The sequence below is a fragment of the Pseudonaja textilis genome, chromosome 1 (assembly GCF_049901715.1).
Source record: "Pseudonaja textilis isolate UNSWEBS1 chromosome 1, rPseTex1.2, whole genome shotgun sequence".
Lineage (NCBI taxonomy): Eukaryota > Metazoa > Chordata > Lepidosauria > Squamata > Elapidae > Pseudonaja > Pseudonaja textilis.
The window spans coordinates 152957369-152981626 of NC_141990.1; the positions used below are offsets into that span (position 1 = coordinate 152957369).

Consider the following 24258-nt stretch of genomic DNA (forward strand, 5'->3'; position numbering starts at 1 on the left):
TGGGTGGTGGTAAAGCTCGGATATTTAACCTCGGGTCTGGGCCCGTGGAGGTTTTAGTCTGAGGCGGTTTCTCAGGGGAGTAGTCCTTCGCGCCATGAAAGGGAAGGAGTGGAACCCCCACCCCCCGTTAGCTGACGAAGAAGTAAAAGGAGGAGGAGGAGGAGGAGGAGGCGCAGCGAGAGGGAGGACATGCATGCTTAAGGCGACCAACCGTCCTTTAGGGAGGACAGTCCTCCTTTTGTAAGTTCTGTCCTCCCTCAAAAAGCGTCCTGTTGTGTGTGATGTGACGTATTTGACAAGGCTCGGTACGGTGCGGCGAGACGCGATTATGAGACGCATGCGCTGGTCCACACAGGAGAATTGTCTTGAGGGAGTGCGCCGTGCACAAGTGGCTTTGTTTTTGTTTTTTCTTCAGTTTATTCGTGTCCTCCTTTTCATTGTAAAAAAGTTGATCACCTTATGCATGCTCCAAGTGTCACCCCTCCCCCTCCATTTTTTTTCGGCTTTGCATAGTGAAGGGAAGGGGCGCATTGGGAAGGGCAAGACGGCTGGGACCGGGGGAGCCAGGAATGAGTGGCGGGCGCAAGCAAGGAGATGTTGAGTTGGCTCCTATACATATAACATATGTATATATATATATATATATATGTTTTTGGAAGTTTTCGCGGGTACTTACATGTATGGCATTCAGCTTTGTTCGGGTATTTTCCCACATCATTGTAGTTGTGCTTTTAAAGTGCTTTAAAAGCATAACTACAATGACGGGAAAATACCGGAGGGGGGGGGGGACAAAGTCTGAAGCTATGTAAGTACATGAAAACTGGGGGGGGGGGGGGGGGGGGGGGGGGGGGGGGGGGGGGGGAACGGCCTCAAACAAAGCACACACACACACACACACATATGTGTGTGTGTGTGTGTATATACATACACACCCCTCTGGCTCAACACTCAAATGTCCTCGGACTGGTGGTCGGTGAGTGGGGGACTGTTCTGGTGTAGGATAAGAGAGGACGCAACAAGGGGCAAAAAAGTTTAATTTTGAAGTCCAGGTTACTACCTGACGGGACCCTTTCATAAAGGAGAATATTTGTAGCTCAGTGTTGACATGAGGGGCTCCTTGGTGCTCTCTGAACTTGCTTGTACCAAAGTTGTGTTTTTTTGTTTTTTTTCCTAAGAGGCACTGGACTTTCTGGGTTTTTTTGGAAGACGTTTGGCTTCTCATCCGAGAAGCTTCTTCAGCTCCGAATGAGATGAAATTGGATGAGAAGCCAAACGTCTTCAAGGGAAAAACCAGTTGCCTCTTGAAAAAAGCATTTTTGGGAAAACCGTGAACTGGATGGCTGAGACTATCAGCTTGCTTTTTTTCTTGCACCCATTTCATTACCGAAACTAGTTATCATCATCAGTGCTAGTAAGAAGTGGGGTTTGCTTGTCTGTATTCTAATCTAGTGGCTTGCCTGTTTGTGGGGATGATTTTAAGAGATTCTTTGGGAGCACCAAGGACCCCTTACGATCCAGCAATCTTGGATACAATAGTGGTGGGTACTAAAAGAATAAGGCCTTTTGCGGAAGTCTATCTTTTCAATGGGCTTTCTAGGGGAAAAGGGGGTGGGGCACAGTGGCTAAGACGCTGAGCTTGTTGATCAGAAAGATTGGCAGTTCAGTGGTTCGAATCCCTAGTGTCTTGTAATGAAGTGAGCTCCCGCTACTTGTCCCAGCTTCTGCCAACCTAGCAGTTCGAAAGCATGTAAAAATGCAAGTAGAAAAATAGGGACCACTTTGGTGGGAAGGTAACAATGTTCCATGCGCCTTTGGTGTTTAGTCATCCCGGCCACAGGACCACAGAGAGGTCCACGGAGATGTTTTCGGACGGCGCTGGCTCTTCGGATTTGAAGCGGAGATGAGCAACGCCCCCTAGAGTCGGGAACAACTAACACATATATGCGAGGGGAACCTTTACCTTTTACCTTCTAGAATCTAGAGAAAGATCTGTGCTGCCCTTTTGTCATAATGTTTTAAATCCAAGTATGTTTCACATGTTGTGCTACTGTGTTTGGAGGGCCTTTTCAACGTGTTAACACATCTTGCGGGTTTTTCCCTTGTAGGATTTTGTTTTAGTAAGTGCAATTCTTCTGTCGATGGTCCTTGGAATAATTTATCAAGGAAATATTTAATAAACTTGTAAAAAATCAAAACACCATTATTATACACCATTATTGTGTATTATTTTTTGTTTATTGCTGACAATTGTCCGGAAATAGCACTTTTAATTTTGTTAGTCTCCCAGAAACTATCATTTGATTGCAGATTTCAAAAGGCACTGAAAACTGCAGAAGGAAATGGCAAATTGGAAATTCTGCACAATAGTTGGAAAAAGACATTACCACAAGCATCCATTTTCAAACATTCTCGCTTTTTCTGAACATTGTCATATTTAGTGTAGCCAGCTGTTACTGTGTCAACTGCTAGTGACCTGCTGCTGCACCAGAGAACATTTTAACATACTGCACCTCTGTATGATTTGCCAATTGCACAGTGGCAGATAGGACAGCACTCCAGAGGGTTAATGTCATTGCCCAGAAGATCATTGGTTGCCCTCTCCTCTCTTTGGAAGAGCTTTATAGCTCCCACTGCCTTTAGAAAGTTCAAAACATTCTCAAAGATTCATCTCATCCTGGGAACCCTTTTTTTGAACTATTACCATCTGGCAGATGATACAGGATAATAAAAACAAGGATAAATAGGCTGAAAAACAGCTTCTATCCCAGGGCAGTAGCTCTTTTGAATTCTGCTGTATAGTGCAGTGTTGGTGTGGTGTCGGGGGCTTCTGGTTCAATGTGTGAAGGGTGAAGGATGTGTGTTTGTGTTTATTTTCATGGTTATGGTCATGATGTGCATTGAAGATGATGTTTGTTTTCGTTGTATGAGGTGCAATGAAAATAAACTTAAAAAAAGACATTACCACAAGCATCAATTTTCAAACATTTTTCTGAACAGTTAGTCATATTTAGTGTTTTCAGCTGTTACTGTGTTTGCAGTATTAAACAAAATACAGTCTCTGGTCTAGTTCATTTCATTTTTTAAAAATTTAAACCTTATTTAAGATAATACCAAGCTCTGTTTATATAAAAAGTGTCTATTTTCACTGTATTTCTTTTTTTTTTTTTGCCTGCCAATGAACCAGTGTTTTTTCTCTTAAGGGTGAAGACAGATCTAGATAGCACCTAAATATATTTTTAAAACTGAAGAATCAACCGCTTTGTTTCTGTGTTCCTACAATCATATATTATATCCTGGGTGCAGCCAATACCCATATCTTTATCAGGTACAGCCCATGTAATACAAATATCTGGAGTTTACTCTCATACCATTATAAATGTATGTATTATCCCTTCACACATAGCATTTGTGCAGTTCCTGGATTTGCTGTATAATGATCTAAATGCTTCCATTGCCACTGAGTGGCAGCTGATCCTTCAGTGCAATAAGCATCCCTGCAAACACAATTTGAAGCAAAACAATTGCCAGTTAAGGACAAATTATTTCCTATTGGTGGGAATTCCTAGTCACCCAATTCTTGTCCTTCATTCTGTGTATCTTTTAAGTCATTACAGTGTCATAGAGTCCCAATGCTGGCTTTCCCGAATCAGAGGGTAGCTCTGCTGTTCATTTATTTTTACTTTATTTTATTTTGTTTTATTTTATTTTTATTTGTCAATTGCTTACAAGATAATAGGTATAAGTAAAAACATAGTTATGAATACATGGATACATATAAGAAAAATAAAAGAAACAATAGAACAGAAATGGTAGACACATTGGTGCGCTTATGCATGCCCCCTACAGACCTTTTAGGAAAGGGGTGAGGTCAATAGTAGACAGTCTAAGGTTAAACTTTTTGGGGTGTGGGGAAGAAATCACAGAGCCAGGTAGAGTATTCCAGACATTGATCACTCTCTTGCTGAAGTCGTATTTCCTGCAATCAAGTTTGGTGTGATTAACCTTGAGTTTGTATCTATTGTTTGCTCTTTTATTGTTATGGTTGAAGCTGTAGTATTAATTGGCAGGTAGGACATTGCAATGTATGATTTTATATACTATACTTAGATTGGACTGAAGGCAGCGTAGTTCTAGATTTTCAAGGTCTAGAATTTCAAGTCTGGTGGCATAAGGTATTCTACAACGAATAGAGGAGTGGAGAACTCTTCTTGTGAAATATTTCTGGACTTTCTCAACTGTGTTAATATCAGATACGTAATGTGGGTTCCAGACTGATGAGCTGTATTCGAGTATTGGTCTAGCAAATGTTTTGTATGCTCTAGTTAGTAGTGTGATATTACCAGAGAAAAAGCTACGTAAGATTAGGTTAACAACTCTTAATGCCTTTTTGGCTATGTAGTTACAGTGGGCTCTAGCACTTAGATCATTAGAGATGGGTACTCCAAGGTCCTTGACAGAGTTTGGATCATCAACAAGGTCTTGACTATTCAGCCTGTACTTTATTTTTTATTCTTTATTTTATTTAGCAAGAAACATATTTCTCTTTTCAATTCACCATGGACAAATGCAGGATGAAAGTAGGATAAGAACTGAGGTGGATGCTTAATATTGAATTTTGTACTGTCCATTTGATCTGTCGGAAGAAATCCTCCTGATCCTTGATTCTAAATTATAAGACTACACATTACTCTGTCAGATAGTGATTCCCAAACATGCATATCTTGTTTAATGTTAAGAGGGGTATTTAGTATTTAATTTGTCAAGTTTTTGACTAGCCATCCTGCCATTTTTTTTCTTCATCCAGTTTCTAGACCACAGAGAATAAAATATTGGAAGAGGAAAACTGCTATAGAGCAGGATTAGGAAATGGATGCCAGTGTTCATGGACTCTCAATTTGCATATTCTGCATTTGCCCCCAGAAAAGACAGTAAATAAAATTGTACTTTCTCTGTCCAACCACAAGGTGGAACACATACTCCAAGTTGTTCAGTAATAAACTGGCTGTTTCCTCATTAGTGGTTTAACAAGTTGGACAGGACCTTGAAGGTCTTCTAGTCCAGGGGTCACCAACCTTTTGGACCTCAGGGACCACCAAACTCATAATTTTAAATCCCCGGGACCACTAATATGAATTTTGACTGATGGTGGCTTGCTGATGTTGGTGGGAGGGAGAGAGGGAGAGATCAGATCTAACCTCCCTTTCTCCCTCTCTCCCCCCCACCAAAAGGTGACAATTAAATTTTCTGAGCTTCAGCTAAAGAAATCGTTTCTGAAGGCTCATATAGCTCACTTCCCTGAAAGACGGAGGCAATACCTGGAATTCTTCTCTAGTACAATTAAAATATAAAACTCTGAAGGATTTCACAGCCACCTCGCTCACCCGCTTCCCCAATATCACAAACCCACATTCTTTCCAATATTGACTGGGAAGCTCAAAAAGCAACTAGCAACTAACTAGTTCAAAACTAGTCACAATTTTGAGAAAGGCAATTATATATATAGATATAATAAACTATATTTTAGCCTTTGAGTGTTATGTAATGCTAGCCCATCTAGTTAGAATGTGCCAGAAAACTGAGTTAACAAAACATGATTTCATTAACCATGTTGTATAATCCTTGAGGACCAAGCAGTAGAAGCTTCCCCTTTAAATTTTCATTTTCCTTGAAGTGAAGATAGATTTTCTTTTTATAAATCAGCTTCAGGATCTGAATATGCTATACCATTCATTCACATGTAGAATTCAGCTGAATTCTATACTGGGTGTAGACAATCTTTCGGTTCCTTCTCCGTATACTTTAAAGGCAAAACCACTTTGAAAATCTTGCCAACTGCTGGGACATAACCAGGCATTACCAGGAATCAAGGCACACAAACTCCAGCTCAGGGAAATTTGCGGTTGTTATTGTTTTATTCTGACTTGGCTATGCTAATTCATCATAATAGGATAAATTATTTCCTTGCATGTCTTCTATGATTACAATGTGTCAGGGGAGCAGGCGCATTTAAGAGACAATTGCAGTTGGTGATTTGGGGGACTTGTATGGTAGAAGGGTGGCTGGTATTAGAAAAAGTCAACTAATTCTATTTTGGGATGGATTCCCAATCTAAGAAACTTAAGCATTCGAGTTTGAGTCAGAAGAGTCAATTCCTAATTATGATGACATCAACATGACAAAAGCTGTCATATCCTGGTTCAAGTGCCACCTTTTCATATTTGTGTTGACTTTGCATAGCCATATATATGGGGTAGAACATATATTCCAACAGCTATCCCCCAGCAGATGCCTATGCCCTGAGATTTAATATTCAGCTGTATTCTGCAGGTAGCTGTCTCCTATTTTGATTCAGTTGGCTTACAGGCTACTAGAGTCAATGTGTAAAAAGCATAAACTTCTTTTGCCTGTTAAACTCCATTTTCTTTTGTTCAAACTAAGATATGCTAATTTGCAGTTTAGGAAATGATTAAAGTGACTCATGTTAATGGAAGCTTTTAGGGGTCTTCCATTCATAGACTCAATTTCCTCAAAAGCATTTCCCCATTTTGATACTGAAAGCCTTACAAGAGCTGAAGAAAATGTATTATTGTACATCTTAAGGGGCTTTCTGAAGATTCTTTCCTGTTTTTCCTGTTGATTATGATAGCAATAACAGAGATACACTTATAGTAATAACATTTTAACACAACAATCAATATATTGTGGTGTGCAAATACTAATAAAAACCCATTTAATGTATTTTTATCTGCTATTGCAGGAAAGATTCAATTATTCCTCTTTTAATAAAAGGGAGCTTCCCTTTATTTGCTTGTCTTTGATACTAGGAAAAAGGTATATATTTCCAGCTTTTGATTCTTTTTTGCCTGCCAATAATGATAAAATCTCATATCCAAAAAGTTTTTGCTCAGTGTAGATGAATTCACACAGCCAGGCTCTGCAACAACTGAGCTCTATGAATATTAATCACAATTCAATTGTATGAATATTGCACAGATAGATTGTGTAGAACATGGGTCACCAACCTTCTGGACCTCTGAGATCACCAAACAAAGTTTTAATTTTATTAGGGGGACCACTAATATGAATTTTGATGAGAGTTCTGATCTGATCTCTCTCCCTCAGTCCCTCTCTCTCTTTCTCTCTCTCTCTCTCACACACACACAACAGAGAGGCAGGGGTGGGATTCAAATTTCTTAACCAGTTCTGTGGTCATGGCCTAATTTGTGGGTATGGCTTGGTGGTCATGTGACTGGCTGGGCATGGCCTGTATGTAAATATTATAAATATTCATATAAATATTGCATTTTTTATTAAAAAAAAGAGCAACTTTGCCCAAAATCAGGCAAAGCAGGCAGGCAGGTTGAGTTGCTCACAGAATCACAGATTCACTTAGAAATCTATGATTCTGCCATTGGCTAGCCTGTCACATAAAATTTGCTTGCAAGCAAACCCATAAAATTTGCTAGCAAGAAAACCCATAAAATTTGCTAGCAAGAGCAAAATCAGGCAGAGCAGGCAGACCGATTGACTTGCTCACAGAATCATAGATTCATTCAGAGATCTATCTATCTGCCATTGGCTAGCTGAGTCTGTCACATAAAATTTGCTTGCAAGCAAACTCATAAAATTTGCTTGCAAGAAAACTCACAAAATTAACTCACAACACACCATGTATTAAATATTGAATTTTTTTATAAAAAAAGAGCAACTTTTACACAAAATCAGGCAAAACAGGCAGGCAGATTAAGTTGGTCACAGAATCAGATTCACTTAGAGATCTGTGTTCCTACCATCGGCTAGCTGAGTCTGCACTGCTTCAGTCCTAAGGAAGGTCCTTAAAAGCAGAGCCAAAGATCTAAAGATTAGCTAGAAAGCAAGAAATCCAATGATTTCCTGCTTTCTAGCTAATCTAAATCTCCCGGCACAGCAGAACAGCTGATGGTTGGAAAAAGAAAAATAACAACTTAGCAGGCAAGTTTGCCACGTAAGGAATAAGTGGGCAGGGAGGGTTCCCACGGGCCATGTGGGCGGTGCAGCCTTGTGTTCCTGCAGCCTGGATTCATTGCTTTGGCGGGGTTCTCTGGGGGGGGACGTTTCTCTGCAGACCACCAAAATTTTCTACAGCCCACCGGTTGGCAACCACTGGTGTAGAATGCATGCAAAAACCTCCTTGTGATTACACAACTCACTCCTAGCCAAAATTGTGTGGTGCACAGAAAAGGAACAAGAAGCTCATTATGTCTGGTCTTCCACATGCTGCATTTAGATCAACATTCCAGGGTAAGATTTGGCAGTATTTAATTCCCAATTTACATTAACAGATTGCCAAGTGGCTTGGAAGGGTCAGGAAATGCAATTTTTTGGTATTATTAAGAAGAATGCTCCTTGTCTTACAGCCCCCAAAACGGATTACTGACTCTTCTGTTATTTACCATACCTACATATAGCTGACTTGACTAAGGCAGCTGTATTTCTTACAAGTCACCTTCAACAGAAAAGATAAATCTGGGGTTTTAGTGATGGAAGCCTTGACATGAAGAAAATTTAATCTCTTTCCTGGGCCTGTTTTTGCCCTGGTAATGCTGACTCTATCCCCTTTTTTAAATACCCTATGAAGAGATGGGTTATTTGCATTGCACCACACAGTAGCTCTTAGCAACACCCAGAGATGGCTAGACAAATATCCATTACCATAGCCCTGATTATGAAAATGTCAGAATACACTATCATGTTCTAAGAATACAGGGAATCCTTGACTTGCAACCGTTCATTTAGTGACTGAAGTTACAATGGCACTGAAAAAAAGTGACTTCTGACTGTTTTTCACACGATCACTGCAGCATCCCCATACTCACGTGATCAAAATTAGTAAGTTTGGAAGCTGGCATGTATTTATGATGGTTGCAGTGTTCCAGGATCATGTGGTTACCTTTTGCGACCTTCTGACAAGCAAAGTCAATGGGGAATCCAAATTCACTTAGCAACCATGTTACTAACTGCAGTGATTCACTTAATAACTGTGGCAAAAAGGGATCATAAAATGGTGCAAAACTCACGTGACAACTGTGAAACCTACCACTGGAAATTTTGGGTTTAATTGTGATTCTAAAGCAAGGACTACCTATGATGTTATACAATTGAATGCATATTCTTTTTCCAATAATGATAAATGTTCATTCAGTCTAAAGGTTTTTATTTCAGATTCAGAAAAACTGTGAATAATTAACACAAGATTTATTGAATTTTGAGTTACAAAATGATTAAACATAATTCTCTGCACTGCTTTCCACCAAAACAGCAAGGAACAGTTGGGGTTTTTTAGAAGTGGAAAAACAGTATCAACTCCATAACCACATATCTATTTTCGCTTTTTTATATACATATACACATTTGATCCTTGGTAGCGATGAGGACCTTACAGAGATGCATGAACAAAATTAGGAGCATGCAAAATGTTTCAAATTTGAACTACTTCCATTTGAAATTTCCATCTCAAGAGTGAGATGAACTGTTTTTATTATTTTCAATACAACTTTTACAATATTTGGATATTGAAAATACAGTAATTCCAAAACAACTGAACAATCTCATTTTGCATTTGAAACATTTTGAATCTTTCACATTTGAAGTGGGATGCTCCAAAGTCAAAATGATTTGAATTTGAAATATTCTGCATGCCCACAAACAAAATACATGTTGAGAACATTTCATTCAGAGACAGAAAACAATACTTAGAAAATGGAGTGATTAGCTGTTGCTGACATACATTATTCTACAATCCTGATAAAGCACTGTTCTACAATGCTTTATCTAATTTCAGATTTGAAATCTAACATTTATATTCCTGTAAAATATACTGTATATCAGAACAGACAATGTGTTTCAGGAATTCAGACCCAGGGCTAAACTAAGCATCTAACTAAGGATCTTGAGAAGAAATACATGAGATGAATAGCACTGTGACTAAAACACAGATAAAGCAGCACTTTGGGTACAACACAATAAGGCAGGTGGTGTCATCGCTCATGTCTAAAACCATAGAGTGTAGCTTTTCTTATCCTACACAGATTCCAGATTGTTCACAGTCTCCACCTTTGTATTATGCAGCCATTCATTTTCATTACAGCAAAGCAAGTCCACATTCCACCTGACATTGATTAGAAACTTCAGTACAGAAAGACACAAGTGGCACTGTAGGGTTGTATAATCTTTCGCTAGCATTTGAATTGAAGAATATCATAAGAGACACAGTTTAAAGATACATATTTATGAAAGCTAATCAGAAGAGCTCACTGTAACTGTAAATACAGAACCATATTTCTCCTCATTAACAAGCAGCTTAGTTACCCTAAATGATTCCATTAATTGGGGGAGGGGCTGGTGTTGAACATTAAGGTAAGCTAGAAGTATATTAGCCAATTTAATATGATAACCGTTCCATCTGGTCATAATAATGTTATTCAGATCTCAGTAGATGCTGACATTCAGCTGTACCAGTGAAAAAAATATGAAAGCTTCTCAACGTTGTAAAAAACAAAATCCTGTTTGATGATACCTGGTGTGAGGTAATCTTCCCTAGTATTATACCGAGTAATCAGAGCACTTCTGCACCTAGTTTTGGCACCATTGCCACAGCAATACTGTCCTTGTTTTCACAGTGACATTTTTCAGCCAGTGTTCTTTTACTACGCTCTTCAAAATCTCAAATCACCAACTTATTTGCCATGGGACTCAGGGGGTAGGGTAGCTTAGGCCCACCGCCCAAAGTTTTCCTCTCTCGTTGCTCTCAAGCAACTACAGGAAAAGGCAAAGATGGCAGTGGGAAACTGATATTGGAGTAGCAGCTGGGCTTTTATTAGATGGTTTTTGTTGGGGGAGGAGACATGCTCAATAATCAGCAAGGGGACGCACTGATGGTTCAATGTAAATTCTGGGAATGGTTGCATGAGAATAAATACAATGAAGATTGAGCACAAAGTCCAATTAGAGCAATACCGTTTTTTTAGCCAACCTAAAAAAAAAATGGAATAGCAAGAGGAGAAAACACAAGCTGATGGCCTATTTTCAATTATAGTATTAACATGATATTTGGGAGGAGTGTGCAAACTTTAAAATTAGGGCCTCAACATAACCATAACAAAATCTGCTATGCAGCATCTGTGCCTAGAATGTCAGGATTTTTTAAAAAGCTGATCATCCAGTTCAAAAATATATAATTAGTTTCCAGCTTTGTTTCACCAGTTCATAGTAATACTATGCATGGTAATACTAGCATGCAGAATGTAAATCTATAAACCTCCACCTCATTCCTGCACATAGTCAGCATGGTTCTCCTGCAATTTTCAGCAGCCTAATTTCAGAGTTCCTAAAATGCTGCACAACAGATTTTTTTAAATTTTAATCAATCCTCTGCTTTATGTTTACATTTTGATTTCCTTCCACATTCCCCAACTAGATAAATTAAATGAACAAATTAATGAATATTTCATTCTAGTGGTTTAAACTGATTGAAATGAGAAAAATGAAAAACCAGAGAAAAGTGAAATATCATACACTGCAATGGAAACCTTAAAAACTAGAATTTGTATACTGCAAGTGCTGATATGATACATTAGGAAGGAGCAGTTTAAATAGTCAAGATTGCTGGTTGCCACTGAAATCAATAAGGGAGGCAACAAAATTCAATAGTGCAGCAAATATTTTACGCACACAAAACCCTAGGGGTAAATTCCTGATGCCTCTTAATTTAAAGTAATGATAATAATGTATCGTGTACAATATAGACTCTTACACAGTCTATGTCATTTTCCTTTATAGGCATTATTTTTAGGCATTACTGAGTTTCAAGCAATATGACACTTGAACCTGAAGATAGATATATCATCCATAAGCAAAAAAAACCCAGTTACGTTTATTAGTGTAGCAAAGTACAAAAGGTCATATTTCTCAATGGGATAAGGACAGGAACAGGGAGGATATGCTAACCTTGGATTTGGTCCAGGGATTGTCAAATAGCTAAAGAAAAAATAATCAGTAATGAAAAATATCTGTTCTACTCAATTGCCTGCTCTTTGCCATCTTGATTTTCCTCCAGACCAAAAAAATAATAATCATCTTTTTGTACCATTAGCAAATTTGACAAAAGAAAAGGCAATATTATTTGATAAAACAAAGCAGGGGTAGAATATTGATTCATTTTTTGTAAATATGCTGGTACTGATCCAAGATCTGAATTGAGGAGGCTATTGAGAAACACCTGCTTTCTCTCTCTTTTTCTTTCTCTGGCTACTATTGTCAATAAGTTGCTGTCAAACCAATCTTCGGTTCAGTCACTATAAAAATATGAAAAAAATAGCTTTACTATACACAAAAGAGATCCCCAATGGCATTTATACTGTGAGCAGTAATCAAAGCTCTCAATCAATCTGCCTTTTCCATTTGGTAGAAGAATTTGCTACTTAAACCCCTCACACTGGTTCTGTACAGTTCATTCACACTTAATACTGTGTGTGTTAGGTAGGTCACATTTCTGGCGGTAGCACCCAAGAGCTCCTTTGATTAGAGCTTCCTAATCTTTGTGATCATTAATGACAAGTTGTATTTTGAGAGGCAGGCAGGTTATACTGACAATCAAGGCTCACAGGTATTTTGCTTTCCAATATCCCTGCTCTTGCTGGAGTAATGGCCTATTTGATTCAATAATCACTGGCATTACATTATTTAAAACCCGTTAAATAAAATCTTTGTGATCATTAATTTCTTAATCTTTGTGATCATTAATGACAAGTTGTATTTTGAGAGGCAGGCAGGTTGTACTGACAATCAAGGCTCACAGATATTTTTCTTTCCAATATCCCTACTCTTGCTGGTCTATTTGATTCAATAATCACTGGCACTACATTATTTAAAACCCGTTAAATAAAATATTACTAATCTCCTAGAGAAGAGATTATTAGTCCTCTCTGGGGCATATTTTTAATACAGAAAAAGATGTGCTCAATTGGGATCTTAAAGAGGCATGAGTATATTCTTTTAGTGAGAACTAAAATTACATATCTATGCTTTCAATTTCTTTTTGCACTTCCTATTCAATTTCTGCTTTCCAGTGCTTAAACCTGAAATATTATGTAGTTTACAGTCATGCCTCCTCAAAAGTTACATAAAAATGACAGAAAAAGCTGAACAAGAATTTCTTTCTCTATAGAGAAAAAATTACTATGTCTGGAGTTTTACATCTTAGGAAGAAAGATTAAAGAAGGGGGAAAGGCATGAAAATGTACATTATTCCACTGTAGAATAAATGAACTGGGAGAAATTTCACTTGTCTCACATAATACTAACAACAATACCTTCATCCAGTGAAAATAAAAATTGGGAGGATCAAGATCCACAGTTGACTTTACTGATTTTGAAATCCTGCACAAACATTATTATTACTGCTCAAAGTGTGCTAAATCAGTTGCAGGAAGCAAATCAGTATTTTATGTGCTGATTATTTTCTGCACACCTATGCAAGTGGGCAAGATGGACTATAACTCACAAATTCCAACTAAGATGCAAAATGATGCCGGGATAAAGAGAAATATTTTCTTTCTCTATGAGCAAATCCTCTAAACAGTGTTTTACACTTTTGACATCTTTAAAGTCTGTGGACTTCAGTTACCAGAATTGGCTAGGGAATTCTGGGAGTTGCAGTCCACACATCTTAAAGTTCCCAAATGTGAAAAACACTGCTGTAAAGAAACCTAAGCGCTAAATTTCTACCACTAAAAATCATCCAATCAGCCAGCTCAAAGCTTCGCTTTTGTAAGAACACCTCTTTTCTGAAAATGTTTGCTCAGCAACTGAAACAAAGGATAGATGCAATCTTATGACTTAATGATTATCTAACTGAAAAGTAATAGGATTATCTAGATTATGACTCTGTTGCAAGAGGACTTGGCATTCTGACTGGCAGCAATACAAACAGGTCAGGTTTAACTGACTGGCCTGCCCAAAGGATAGTGATTTCTGTGTCAGCATTTGCTACGTCAATTGGTAAGAATACTTCACAATGTGTTTGTCTGGTTAATGCAGGAAGAGAAAAAAATTACTACCATATTTATTATGTGCCCGCACTGAAAGAATAGGTAGAATGAGATAAACATATAACCCATTCCAAAGGCTTCCTTTATAGTTACATAAAGTTATTTTATAATTTATAAGGAAAAAAGTTGTTTCTGGAAAGGTAAATATTTATCAAAACGATACCTTGCCCTTCAACCAAAGGTGTTTATCATTAAAATCTGACTTTTTTTTAATTCGTATTAATCCCATTTACTCTATATTCTGAATTTGGAGTTCACCAGATTGAAAATGGCAAATTAGGGCAAATGGTAACAATTCTGGGAACTGGAGTTGTGACCCATCTGGGAGGCACCAGGTAAGTTGTTTTTTCCTGCCCCAGGGCTTTAAGGTTAATTTTGCAGGGGGGGAAATTATAATGCATTATATCCTTTTGAAAAAGATTTTCATACTGGGAGGACAAGGACAGATAATATTCCAAACAAATTTAAATAATGGAATTGAATTCCTAATAGCCAGAAAAAATGTCTGAATGGTAACTCTTATACAAGAAGAGTTAAAGACCAGGATTGTATTATCAACACATATCCTCTTGAAAGCAATGGTGGAGTGAGAGAAAAAGCAACAAATGAAGCTTCATGATTATTATCAAGCCACATTTAAGCACCCATTTAAATATATTTTTATGTAGACCTTTTGAAGCTTATAACTGGATGTTCTACATATGTTTTCTATCCATATTTGCAGTATGATTTCATTTGTTATGCATAAAGAAAAAACATTATGGGCCATTTATGTCACCAGACGCTAAATAAACATGGAGTTCATCAGTTTAGGGATTGATAGAAACACATTTCATATACTTATTGGTCTTGGGGAAATGGGCAGCATACTACCTGATGCAGCCTGTCCTTTTGATAAACAATTTGTTTTTAGGTCCAGTTATGGATTCATGCTCAAAAGCATCATTCTAGATACAATGTCCACTAGGTTTATTGGGCCTACCAATCTGAAAACTCTAGCTAGCCTTCCATTGCCAATGGGGGGTCCCAATTTGGGACAGTTCTAAAGCAGAAAACATTAAAAGCCATAAGCCATACAATATGCTGCTCCAGGACAAAGATAATATCTCACAGCACCACCAGCAACATGACTTAAGGAAACATAAAGTCAGTTCCTGCTTTGTAGAAATAGTAGTACATATTCATCATGGCCACTCACTGATATTTCTTTCTAGGAACAACAATCAAGCATTAATGTAAATTACTGAGAGTGCCTAAAAACTAATTGAAGCTTCCTGTGTTAAGAAACAATTATGAAGGTTGCAACCCAACTGTTGCAGAGAAAGGCAATGGTTCAACTTCTTGCATTCTTTTTTGGTCCAGGTTCAACATACAGGTGCTTTGCTTAGTTCAGAAAGAGAGCAATAAATTAAAATTGTCCTTTTTAGGCTAATCTGGACTGGTGGCCATTAGCTATATATATCTGATAACATATTAGTTCAATTCTATTCTCCTTCAAAAGGTTTGCTTCTCTGATTTATCAAACTAGAACAAAAAGCAATAGTTTGGTTAGCTCCCACAAACTGGCTATCAATCAAAAGAAACGGATCCTTTAAGAATATCTTTCAAACACAGTCATGCAGGCTTGATGCAGTAAAATTACAAGAAACTCCATTTCTTTTCCTGTATAACTTTAGTTAATAAGACATTCCCCAAATCTCTGAAATTTCAGTCTATCTTATAAAGTGGGTTTTAATTATTATTTTACAGCAAGAAGAAATTTTCTAGGATAGCTATCATTCAGTCACTACATTTGTCTTGCATATGTTACTCACATACACATAAGGATGCAGCAGCACTTTGTGTACCAACTAAAGTTTTCATTCTTGTCTCTCTTTCTCACAAACACACACACAAACATACAGAAGCTTGCACATATTTTGTAGTCTGTGGCTGCTACCACTGTGTTTTATGCCATCAGAATGGAAGAGGACATGCCTGCTTAATCTTAGGGGGCCATACAGACTCTATTCAACAAGTACTTTCTAAATTACAGTGCCCATAAAGTGCCCTCCGCTCTTTTATATTCATAGGACTGATTCATTAGGTGTTAGATCTTGAGAGCTAGATGGTGGAGGGGTGCAATCTTGAACCTTGTGTGTTACCAGAGGTGATGTTTCCTCATCAGCTTTGGTGTTTGGAATGGCTTCCACATGGACATCACTAAGTTCTGTGTCTTTCTCCTTCGTTTCTTTTGGATTCAGATAATCAAGAATACCTGCTCCAAAGGCATCACCTTCAACGTTGACAACTGTTGTGGTCCGGTCCCTGGTCAATAGGGAAAACATGAAAACGTTTTCACTGGTGTTAATGAAATGCATCTGTAAACATTTGCAGAGGCTCAGGCTATCTTTAAAAGCAACAGATTTGAGAAATGTCATCTTCCACTCTCTATATTAATAGTGATCTGTGTTCAAGACTAAAGACATCAAAAAGCACAGCAAGCAAAAATGCTTTTTAAAAAGCAGACAGCTCTGCCCTATTCTCTGTAAGCAAAATTAAGATCAGAAGCTCAGCCTGAACAGTTTGCTGAAGGAGAATATAGTACTATCCTGTATCCATCAGTCAGTCATTTTTCCTGGCCAGCAAGGTAGGTGTTTCCTTTTTGCTGGAGAACATGATTGTAAAATTGGAGACTGGACCCAAGGCAACTCTTTTTGAGCCCCTACCTCCAATTTTAAACATACCCCACCAAGGTTTTTTAACCATCTTTCAGAGGAAAAAGAAACTAAACAAATACTATATCCTCCTTGGGAAGTTTTGATGTTTCAAGTTTTCTTGGAGCAAAATTCTGTTTCTTGTTTACCATAATTACCATCCTTTTCTTGACATATGAGGAACATTAACATTCTTTACATTTAATTGGAATGTAATTTTTACAGCAGTTATGGCTGAGCCCAAATATAAATACATATGCCTCAAAATGCAGCCTCTCTTTCACCTCATGCTACAAACAAAAACCCCACTGCAAAATATTTCTCCCCCAAGAAGGAGAAATAATTTTTATGTCATGAGATGCATGGTTTTTAATAGCTAATTTCCTCTGCTTCTCTCCCTTCTCAACTTCAGAGAGCTTTTGTGATAATCAGAATGGAAAAAGATGCAAATCAAAAAAAATTTGGCAGTAAGTTTCTAACTCAACATGCAATCAACAAGTTCTGCTATGTGGTTTGCAACTGCTCTCTTCTTGATGAAAGCACTTTTTAAAGGTTGCCCCACAAGGGATTATTAAGACCCTTGATACTTTGAGAACCACCATATTCAAGAGCCAACACGCACACATTTGTATACTTACACAATCCAGTCCACAGCCAATATGAGAGAGATGTCATTTGTGGGAAGTCCAATAGCCTCCAAAATAATAGCTATGGTTAGAACTCCTCCAGCTGGAATTCCAGCAGCTCCCACACTGGAAGCAGTGGCAGTAACCCTGTCAATAAAAATATTTTTGGCTATGCTGAAATTTCATATACGTATTAAAATAACACAGAATCATATGCGAAGTTTATTTTTTGTACTCGAGAATTTTTCTTTCATTCTATACACTGACACCACACATTGGAGATAGACTGTACAACTTGCCATTGTACATCCTGCAAATCAGCTTAATTCTAGTTGCATCAAGTTTGGGTGTGCCCCTGATCAAAATTACTAAAATGATTCAGAAGTGACTTAATGACACATCTACTTGCTGCTTCCTTTTGCATTGCCACCCACAGCACTGTCAAGCCAAGCATCCCTTTAGGTTTTTATTCTCTACATTGCAATAAACTATAATTTCCTTAGAAGGAGAAAAGTACGACCCCTTTTAGCATTTCCCTGAAGGACATAATTCATAAATGATGCTTCAACCAAAGCGCAATGTGGCAGGCTAGAAAGAGTCAAATTGTTTCTCTGGTTTTTCTGATGAACCTGAACCACTGATACTATCACTTACAGAATGGTAAAGATTTGTCCAATATTGAGGTCAACGTTGTTCAGTTGAGCAATAAAGACAGCAGCTACACACTGGAAAATAGCAGCTCCATCCATATTCACAGTAGCCCCAATAGGCAGAATAAATCTACTAATCCTTTTGTCTACTTTGTTGTTATCTTCAATGCATTTGATCATTGATGGAAGAGTTGCAGAGCTAGATGTGATCAAGGAAGAAGCACAAGAACGTCAAGTCCAGCATTGTTCCTGCAGCCCAAAATATAAGCATTTGTCTGTCAGCCTAAATAGATAATGTAACATTCCAGATACGTGCTGTTCCTGAAAATTAGGGCAAAGGATTCTACTTTATTCATTTCCAAAACAAATGCCTGAATCTTATGAGAAAAAGTAAAAGGGGAGTTTTATTATACATTTTGATTATTACATCCATTTCAAGTTCTATTATGTCTGGTTTAAAGAAATATTTTTACAATCAAGCACCGTAGTATTCTCAAATTGTCTCTCTCCCCACCCTGTAAGGTACAATAACATAGCCATTAAAACCTTTGCCGTCAAGCCATATTTTACCATATTAGGGACACAGACTATTAGAATTAGAAGAACTTTATTGTCATTGTACAAGTACAATGAAACTGTGGATGCACCCCAGCAACTGTTTGCAATACAATAAAACCAGAGCACTTAAAAATGAAGATAAAAAAATAGAGTACCCACGTCTCCATTTGCAACTAGAGAGTACAATATCTACGAATATACATAAAATATACATCCAACACTGACTGTGACGCTTTGCCAAGTATAATACACAAGAGATGTTATTAGACATCTGAATGAGGTATTGAGATTTCACATCTTTTCACATCTTAATAAGGTAGTGACTTTGTGTTTATTTGCGGTTCAGATGGTCCAGGGAAAGAGGCTATTTGTTAGTCTAGTGGTGTGGGATTTTATTGACCTAAAGCGCCATCCAGACGGCAGCAGGTTGAAAAGATAATTGCCAGGGTGTGAGGGGTCTTCTATAATGGCCTTGATTCTGCTTGGCAGCAGGACCTGGCTAAGTCTTCCAGGGAGGGCAGAGGGCAACCAATGATCTTTTGAGGTGTGTTTATCACCTTCTGTACAGTTTTCCTGTCCTCAGCTGTGAAGCCTGCATACCACACACCCAGACAATATGTCAGAGTGCTCTCCAGAGAGATCTACACTCCATTCTAAAAGCCTGCCTTACGTTTTAATAAATGTAGAGTCCCTAGTTTTACAAGAAAAGCTGAGTTACTATATTACTCTAAATTCAAACAATGTCATCCTCACTTCAGAAATAGAAGCAAAAATCTACCAACCTGGAACAAGTAGCAAATGCTGTGGTGAAAGGAGTTATAAGTCCTAACAGAAAAGTGAAAGGGTTTTTGCGTGTAACTGCAAAATAAATAAGTGGTAAAATAATTCCTCCATGAATAATATGGCCAAGAATTGATGCAAAAATGTATTTTCCAAGGCTTGTCACCAGCAGCATAATGTTATCCATTTCCACAATCTTGCTTCCAACTAGAAATGTGATGCCAAGTGGTACATACCTGAAAAGGAAGCACCAAGTGTTACATTGAATGCTAAATAACATTTTAATTTTTTACAGAATGAAAATGAAAATGTCAGTGATTTCTAAAACCCACATTATGGGCCTCAATAAAGAATAAACATCAGATTGTCATATAAAATTTCCCTCAGTAAATTGATTTTTTTATCTCTTTTTCTGTTATGGGACATTCATCTGCACATTTGCTGCTATCCTTGAGAACCATTAAATTGAACGAATTAAAGAATCTGCAGTGAATACAACAAGTATTTCATATTCAAAGGTTAATGGTGTGAAGGGGGGCTATTTTCATAAATAATGACATAAGTAATATGTTAGGGTGAACAGAGAAGTGAATGGTATAAAAAATGATCAAATCAGAAGAGTTAGTTTTACAGCATTTGGGTTGAACATATGTAAGTTGAAAAAACAGGAGATTAATTTGGTCCAAACTAGATTTTGTTCAGTGGACAGAGGTTGCTTTTGAATATGGAATGACAGAAGCATGTGAGAGATGGAAATTTAACACCTTTATTGTGGAGATTTTCCAGGGCAAAAAAGCACCAGAATTGCCTGACTTCTAGTTCTTGATCTGAGGAATTTGTGCAGTGACATGATGGTTTCAGTGACAAACCAATTGAGTGGCAATGAAAAGCAGAGTTCTAACCCCGGTTGCTTTTCTAGCAGAAGCCATGAGTGCAGAAGGACTCCCAAATAATGAACCTGGCCATTCAGATACAACACTGGTACTGACAGATATCTCTAATGTCCAAATAGCAACTCATTTGAGTTCACCTTAGTCTGTTCTCTCTCATTCAGATTCTTACAGTCTCTAGAAATTTGGATAGGATGTCAACGTCTTCCTATGCCCCAGAAGTGACAATGTAAAATTGGTATATTATCAACACATTGATTATATCACACTCCAAATGCCAAAAAATCACTTCTGTGGCACTCCACATATAACATGCCATTGGGCCTAACTGGCATACCGCATAATTGACTGAACAAACAGAACCACTTGCAAAACAGGGTCTGCAGTCTCAGATTCTTGTAGGCCAGCCAGTAAGATACTATGGCTGGTTGCATTGAAAGCCATTGCTTGCAGTGTTCCAAAGTCTTCCAAAGTTTTTACTAATGCAGATCTTTTAATCAGCATTCAATAATTTCAAAAATTATGCAAATGCTCTCAGTGTCAAGCCAATGTCACAAATCTAAAGTGGTTAGAATAAAAAATAAAAGGAAGGTAGCTAATTAAAAAAACTTCCAAAATGCCCACCCAATTTTAAAGAAAAAAATAAGTTTCTATATGGCAATAGTCATAGGAGACCCAACTAAAAATATTTCATCGAGTCTGGGTACCACTTTCCTATCCTGTTCAGGAAAGCAGAAAACTTATTTTTATAAAGCAACACCTGAAGGTCTCTCTGAAATGGCAGTGGTAGGGTATGAAGTGGAGTGAATTTGCCAGAGTCCCAAGGGACCTTCTTGCACAATTTCAGCTTCCATGATCCTTTCATTCTATACAGATTTTATAGGACAAACTGCAAGTTCTGCCTATGAACTGGCCTTTTCAATTCCAGTATTGAATCAGAAAGGAAAAAAGCTGCCATGTGCTAAATATTCAAGTCAGTTGCACAAGGGACATGAGAGAAATCCAGGCCTTGACCGGTCAATAGCCTATCTACAACCCTCTTGAGTCAATATATATTCAAGGGAGAGAGGGCAGTTGATCGATTTAAGCTGCTCATTTTTCTATATCAACTTTCCATGTCACACTGGCAGAGGGAAGTTAGAATTAGCTGATTCAGCAGAATAGGGTATATGTCCTTCCTAGAAACAAGGGTTCTGAAGCCCAACTGGTAATTCTGTAAAATTCCATGAAAATGGTGTTCTACATATTACATAGGCAATAAATGAGTAATTCTAAATGCCTTTATTAAGAAGCAAATGCTACTGAATACAGTAAGTGTTGAATAAGCATATTTAGACTTGTACAATTAAAACCCCAAAGATATGGAAACGGGTTATTAATATAGCCACACAACCAATAGGGTTGCAAATGAAATCCAACTACTGACTATACCAACTGCACTTTTAATTACTGAATATTTATGCTTCCTGTAATGTAACCAGCAGGGATCTTTACTGTATTTCTGAGCATCTTTTTCAATGAAGAATTTAGTTTCCAGATGAGCTAGAGAAATATATTTGAACTATAGACTTTCCCCACAAGAAAAGGTCTACCTGATATTTGATTAAGTAGTTTTTACTACAGTACTCCTCCCAAGTACGAAATTAGTGGTTCATACTCCATGCTTGATAAAGGGAGGTACATTATAAACATGCTGAATATTTCTCCTTAATGTATTGCATATACCACCTTCTATTAGACCTTAGATTCTGCTAGACAATCAGCTGGGAATTGTCCCTCTCAAATTAGATGTTAGAGATTATGAAGACCCTTTAATATAGACGTTAGAGCTGAAGAGAAGATAGTGTGTGTAGTAAATTGTATTTTAAACTGCCGCAACACTGGGAAGTTTTTTACAGATTGCAGTATTATTATGAACACTCACCACATAATCCAAGATACTAAGACCATGGTTGCCTCATTGAAAGAATTAAAGAAACGAATAAGTTCTTCTCCTTCAGGTCCAAGTTTTTTCAAAGCTACTCCCAAAACCAGAGCAAAGAGCACAAGCCCCAGAATATTCATTCCTTCAATTTCAGTGCCAACAGGGAACTGTGAATGAGATATAGTCATACTGTTAAGTGTTTTAATGTGGTGTGCCAATTAAATGAAGCTAGATCTCTCTTTCGATATTAATTGCAGTTAACAAATGAATGGAAGCAGCACTCAGAATAGGACAAAAGAGAAACCCACTAGAAACAATCTCTTCTCTGAATGCAGGTGCAATCTTTTGACAGAAGAGATAATTTTCATAAGTCTTCAGAATGAAGACGTTAGATCCTCATTATTTACCATATTGACGTTGAGCTAAAAGCATTGTGTATTTAAGATTAATACATTATTTGTACTTATAACGTAAAATTTTTACAACACAAGGAGCATTTCAATTTGATCAGTTTGGAAGGAGGAAATATCATTTTACCTAAACTACTTGTTTATTCAAAGTGGCCCTCTAGTTATCTTCCAAATACTTTGTGTAGACTACAAAGGCAAATAATTATTTCCACACCATTTTACGGGCAGGAGAAATATATCTCATATATTTGCTGACTGAGGGTAGGCTTGGGGAATTTGAACTAAGGGAACTGACACACACATTCAAGATCATGGCTAAACAGAACCTAGGCATATAAAATTCATACAGTTTGGGAGTGATAGGGAGAACTATCTCTATTCCACATTCCTTTCCACATTTATATTATCTACCAAGTCAAAAGAGATGATGAACTGTAAGAATATAGTTTGAATAATTTGTTAATGGGAATTAAAGGGATAACACTGAATAGCTATCCAAAAGATTATTTTAAAAAAGAGAAAAAAGCAAGTAACTATGGCAAAGAATTACTGTACACACATTTATGTTATTGTCATATCACTAAATACATATATCTTTGAGCTTCTCTTCCAATGTTTCTACCACAAGTGACTATTGTCCATGTGCTGTAAGACAAATCCAATGCATAGGATTATCAGGATAGATTTACATTCTTCCAAGCTGATTCTAGTAATTGCTCAACCATGATATAGTATTCTTTCTATTGAGATCCTGTTCAGACTTATGAACTTAATTTAGAAATATTGTGTACTGTCTTTCAGGTATAATTAACAAATGATGTTAACAAAAATTTCAAAAGGTCTTTAGAATAATAAACTTGTGAAGAAGATACAGCGTTAATTGAAGAGCTTTAATCTGAATATTTTGACATTATAATAATTACTTTGGGACACCTGCAAGAATGACCTCAGCTCCACTCCTCAGATCCTCTAAATCATGCAAAGGATTGAAGATGTTATCAATTCTTCTGTCCATGCAAGAAGGTATTCCATCTGATTATTTCTCCAACCCCCCAAAAAAATTTAGGAATGTTTTTTTTTTGAACTGGCAGTACTCTGGAACCTATCTCTGACTTTGAATGCAAATATTTACTGTTCGCTGTGGCTGTCTGTCTTTAGTAATGATTGTGATGTGAAAAGGTGTTTATTTATTTATTTAGCATATGGCAAATACATGGACTTATAGTGGTTCAAATGTTTATGTCCAATACACCCAGCCATTCAAGGACAGGGTAGTCTATGTTGAAAAAATCAGATATTGGGCCAGTGTAAGCTCTTGATGGACATTAGGACACACTATGATGGATATTTGTCGAGGAGCACCACAGTCACATTGAGGGGTAGAGACAAGACCCCACTTAAACAATGAGTCCTGGCAGATCCCATGTTGGATATGGATCCTGTTCAGAGTTGACCAATGCTGGCGCTGAAGATCAAAACCTGGCACCTTTTGTGTAGAATCAACTATGTAACTGGCCATTCAGCAGCCCATTTGGCTTTCCACTGTGTGTTGATGTCACACTGAAAAGGAGTAAAGCTCTTGAATTAAAAGCTCCTCATCTCTGAGGTCCTGAGGGAAAGACCCATCTCTTTCGTCT

General features: G+C 37.5%; 1 protein-coding gene and 1 long non-coding RNA gene across 3 annotated transcripts in view; one reads left to right on the forward strand and one right to left on the reverse strand.

Annotated features, from left to right (window-relative positions):
* Nucleotides 1-12259: 12259 nt before the first annotated feature.
* SLC1A4 (solute carrier family 1 member 4) overlaps nucleotides 12260-24258 on the reverse strand; it is a 31731-nt gene continuing 19732 nt past the window's right edge. Inside the window, exons 5-10 of one of the 2 annotated variants that reach the window (XM_026712836.2) lie at nucleotides 22212-22378; nucleotides 19400-19633; nucleotides 18064-18258; nucleotides 17422-17556; nucleotides 16232-16394; nucleotides 12260-12332 (exon numbers count right to left, since the gene is read on the reverse strand). In XM_026712836.2, coding sequence (XP_026568621.1) covers nucleotides 12330-12332; nucleotides 16232-16394; nucleotides 17422-17556; nucleotides 18064-18258; nucleotides 19400-19633; nucleotides 22212-22378 — 897 coding nt within the window. In that variant the 3' untranslated portion in view covers nucleotides 12260-12329. Of the gene's footprint in view, nucleotides 12333-15003; nucleotides 16395-17421; nucleotides 17557-18063; nucleotides 18259-19399; nucleotides 19634-22211; nucleotides 22379-24258 lie in introns of those variants that run through there. The other variant, XM_026712835.2, reaches the window with a different exon arrangement.
* Nucleotides 13892-14387, forward strand: LOC148127874 (uncharacterized). The gene is made up of 2 exons (XR_015740662.1): nucleotides 13892-13974; nucleotides 14269-14387. It is a non-coding gene; the product is annotated as an uncharacterized LOC148127874 (long non-coding RNA).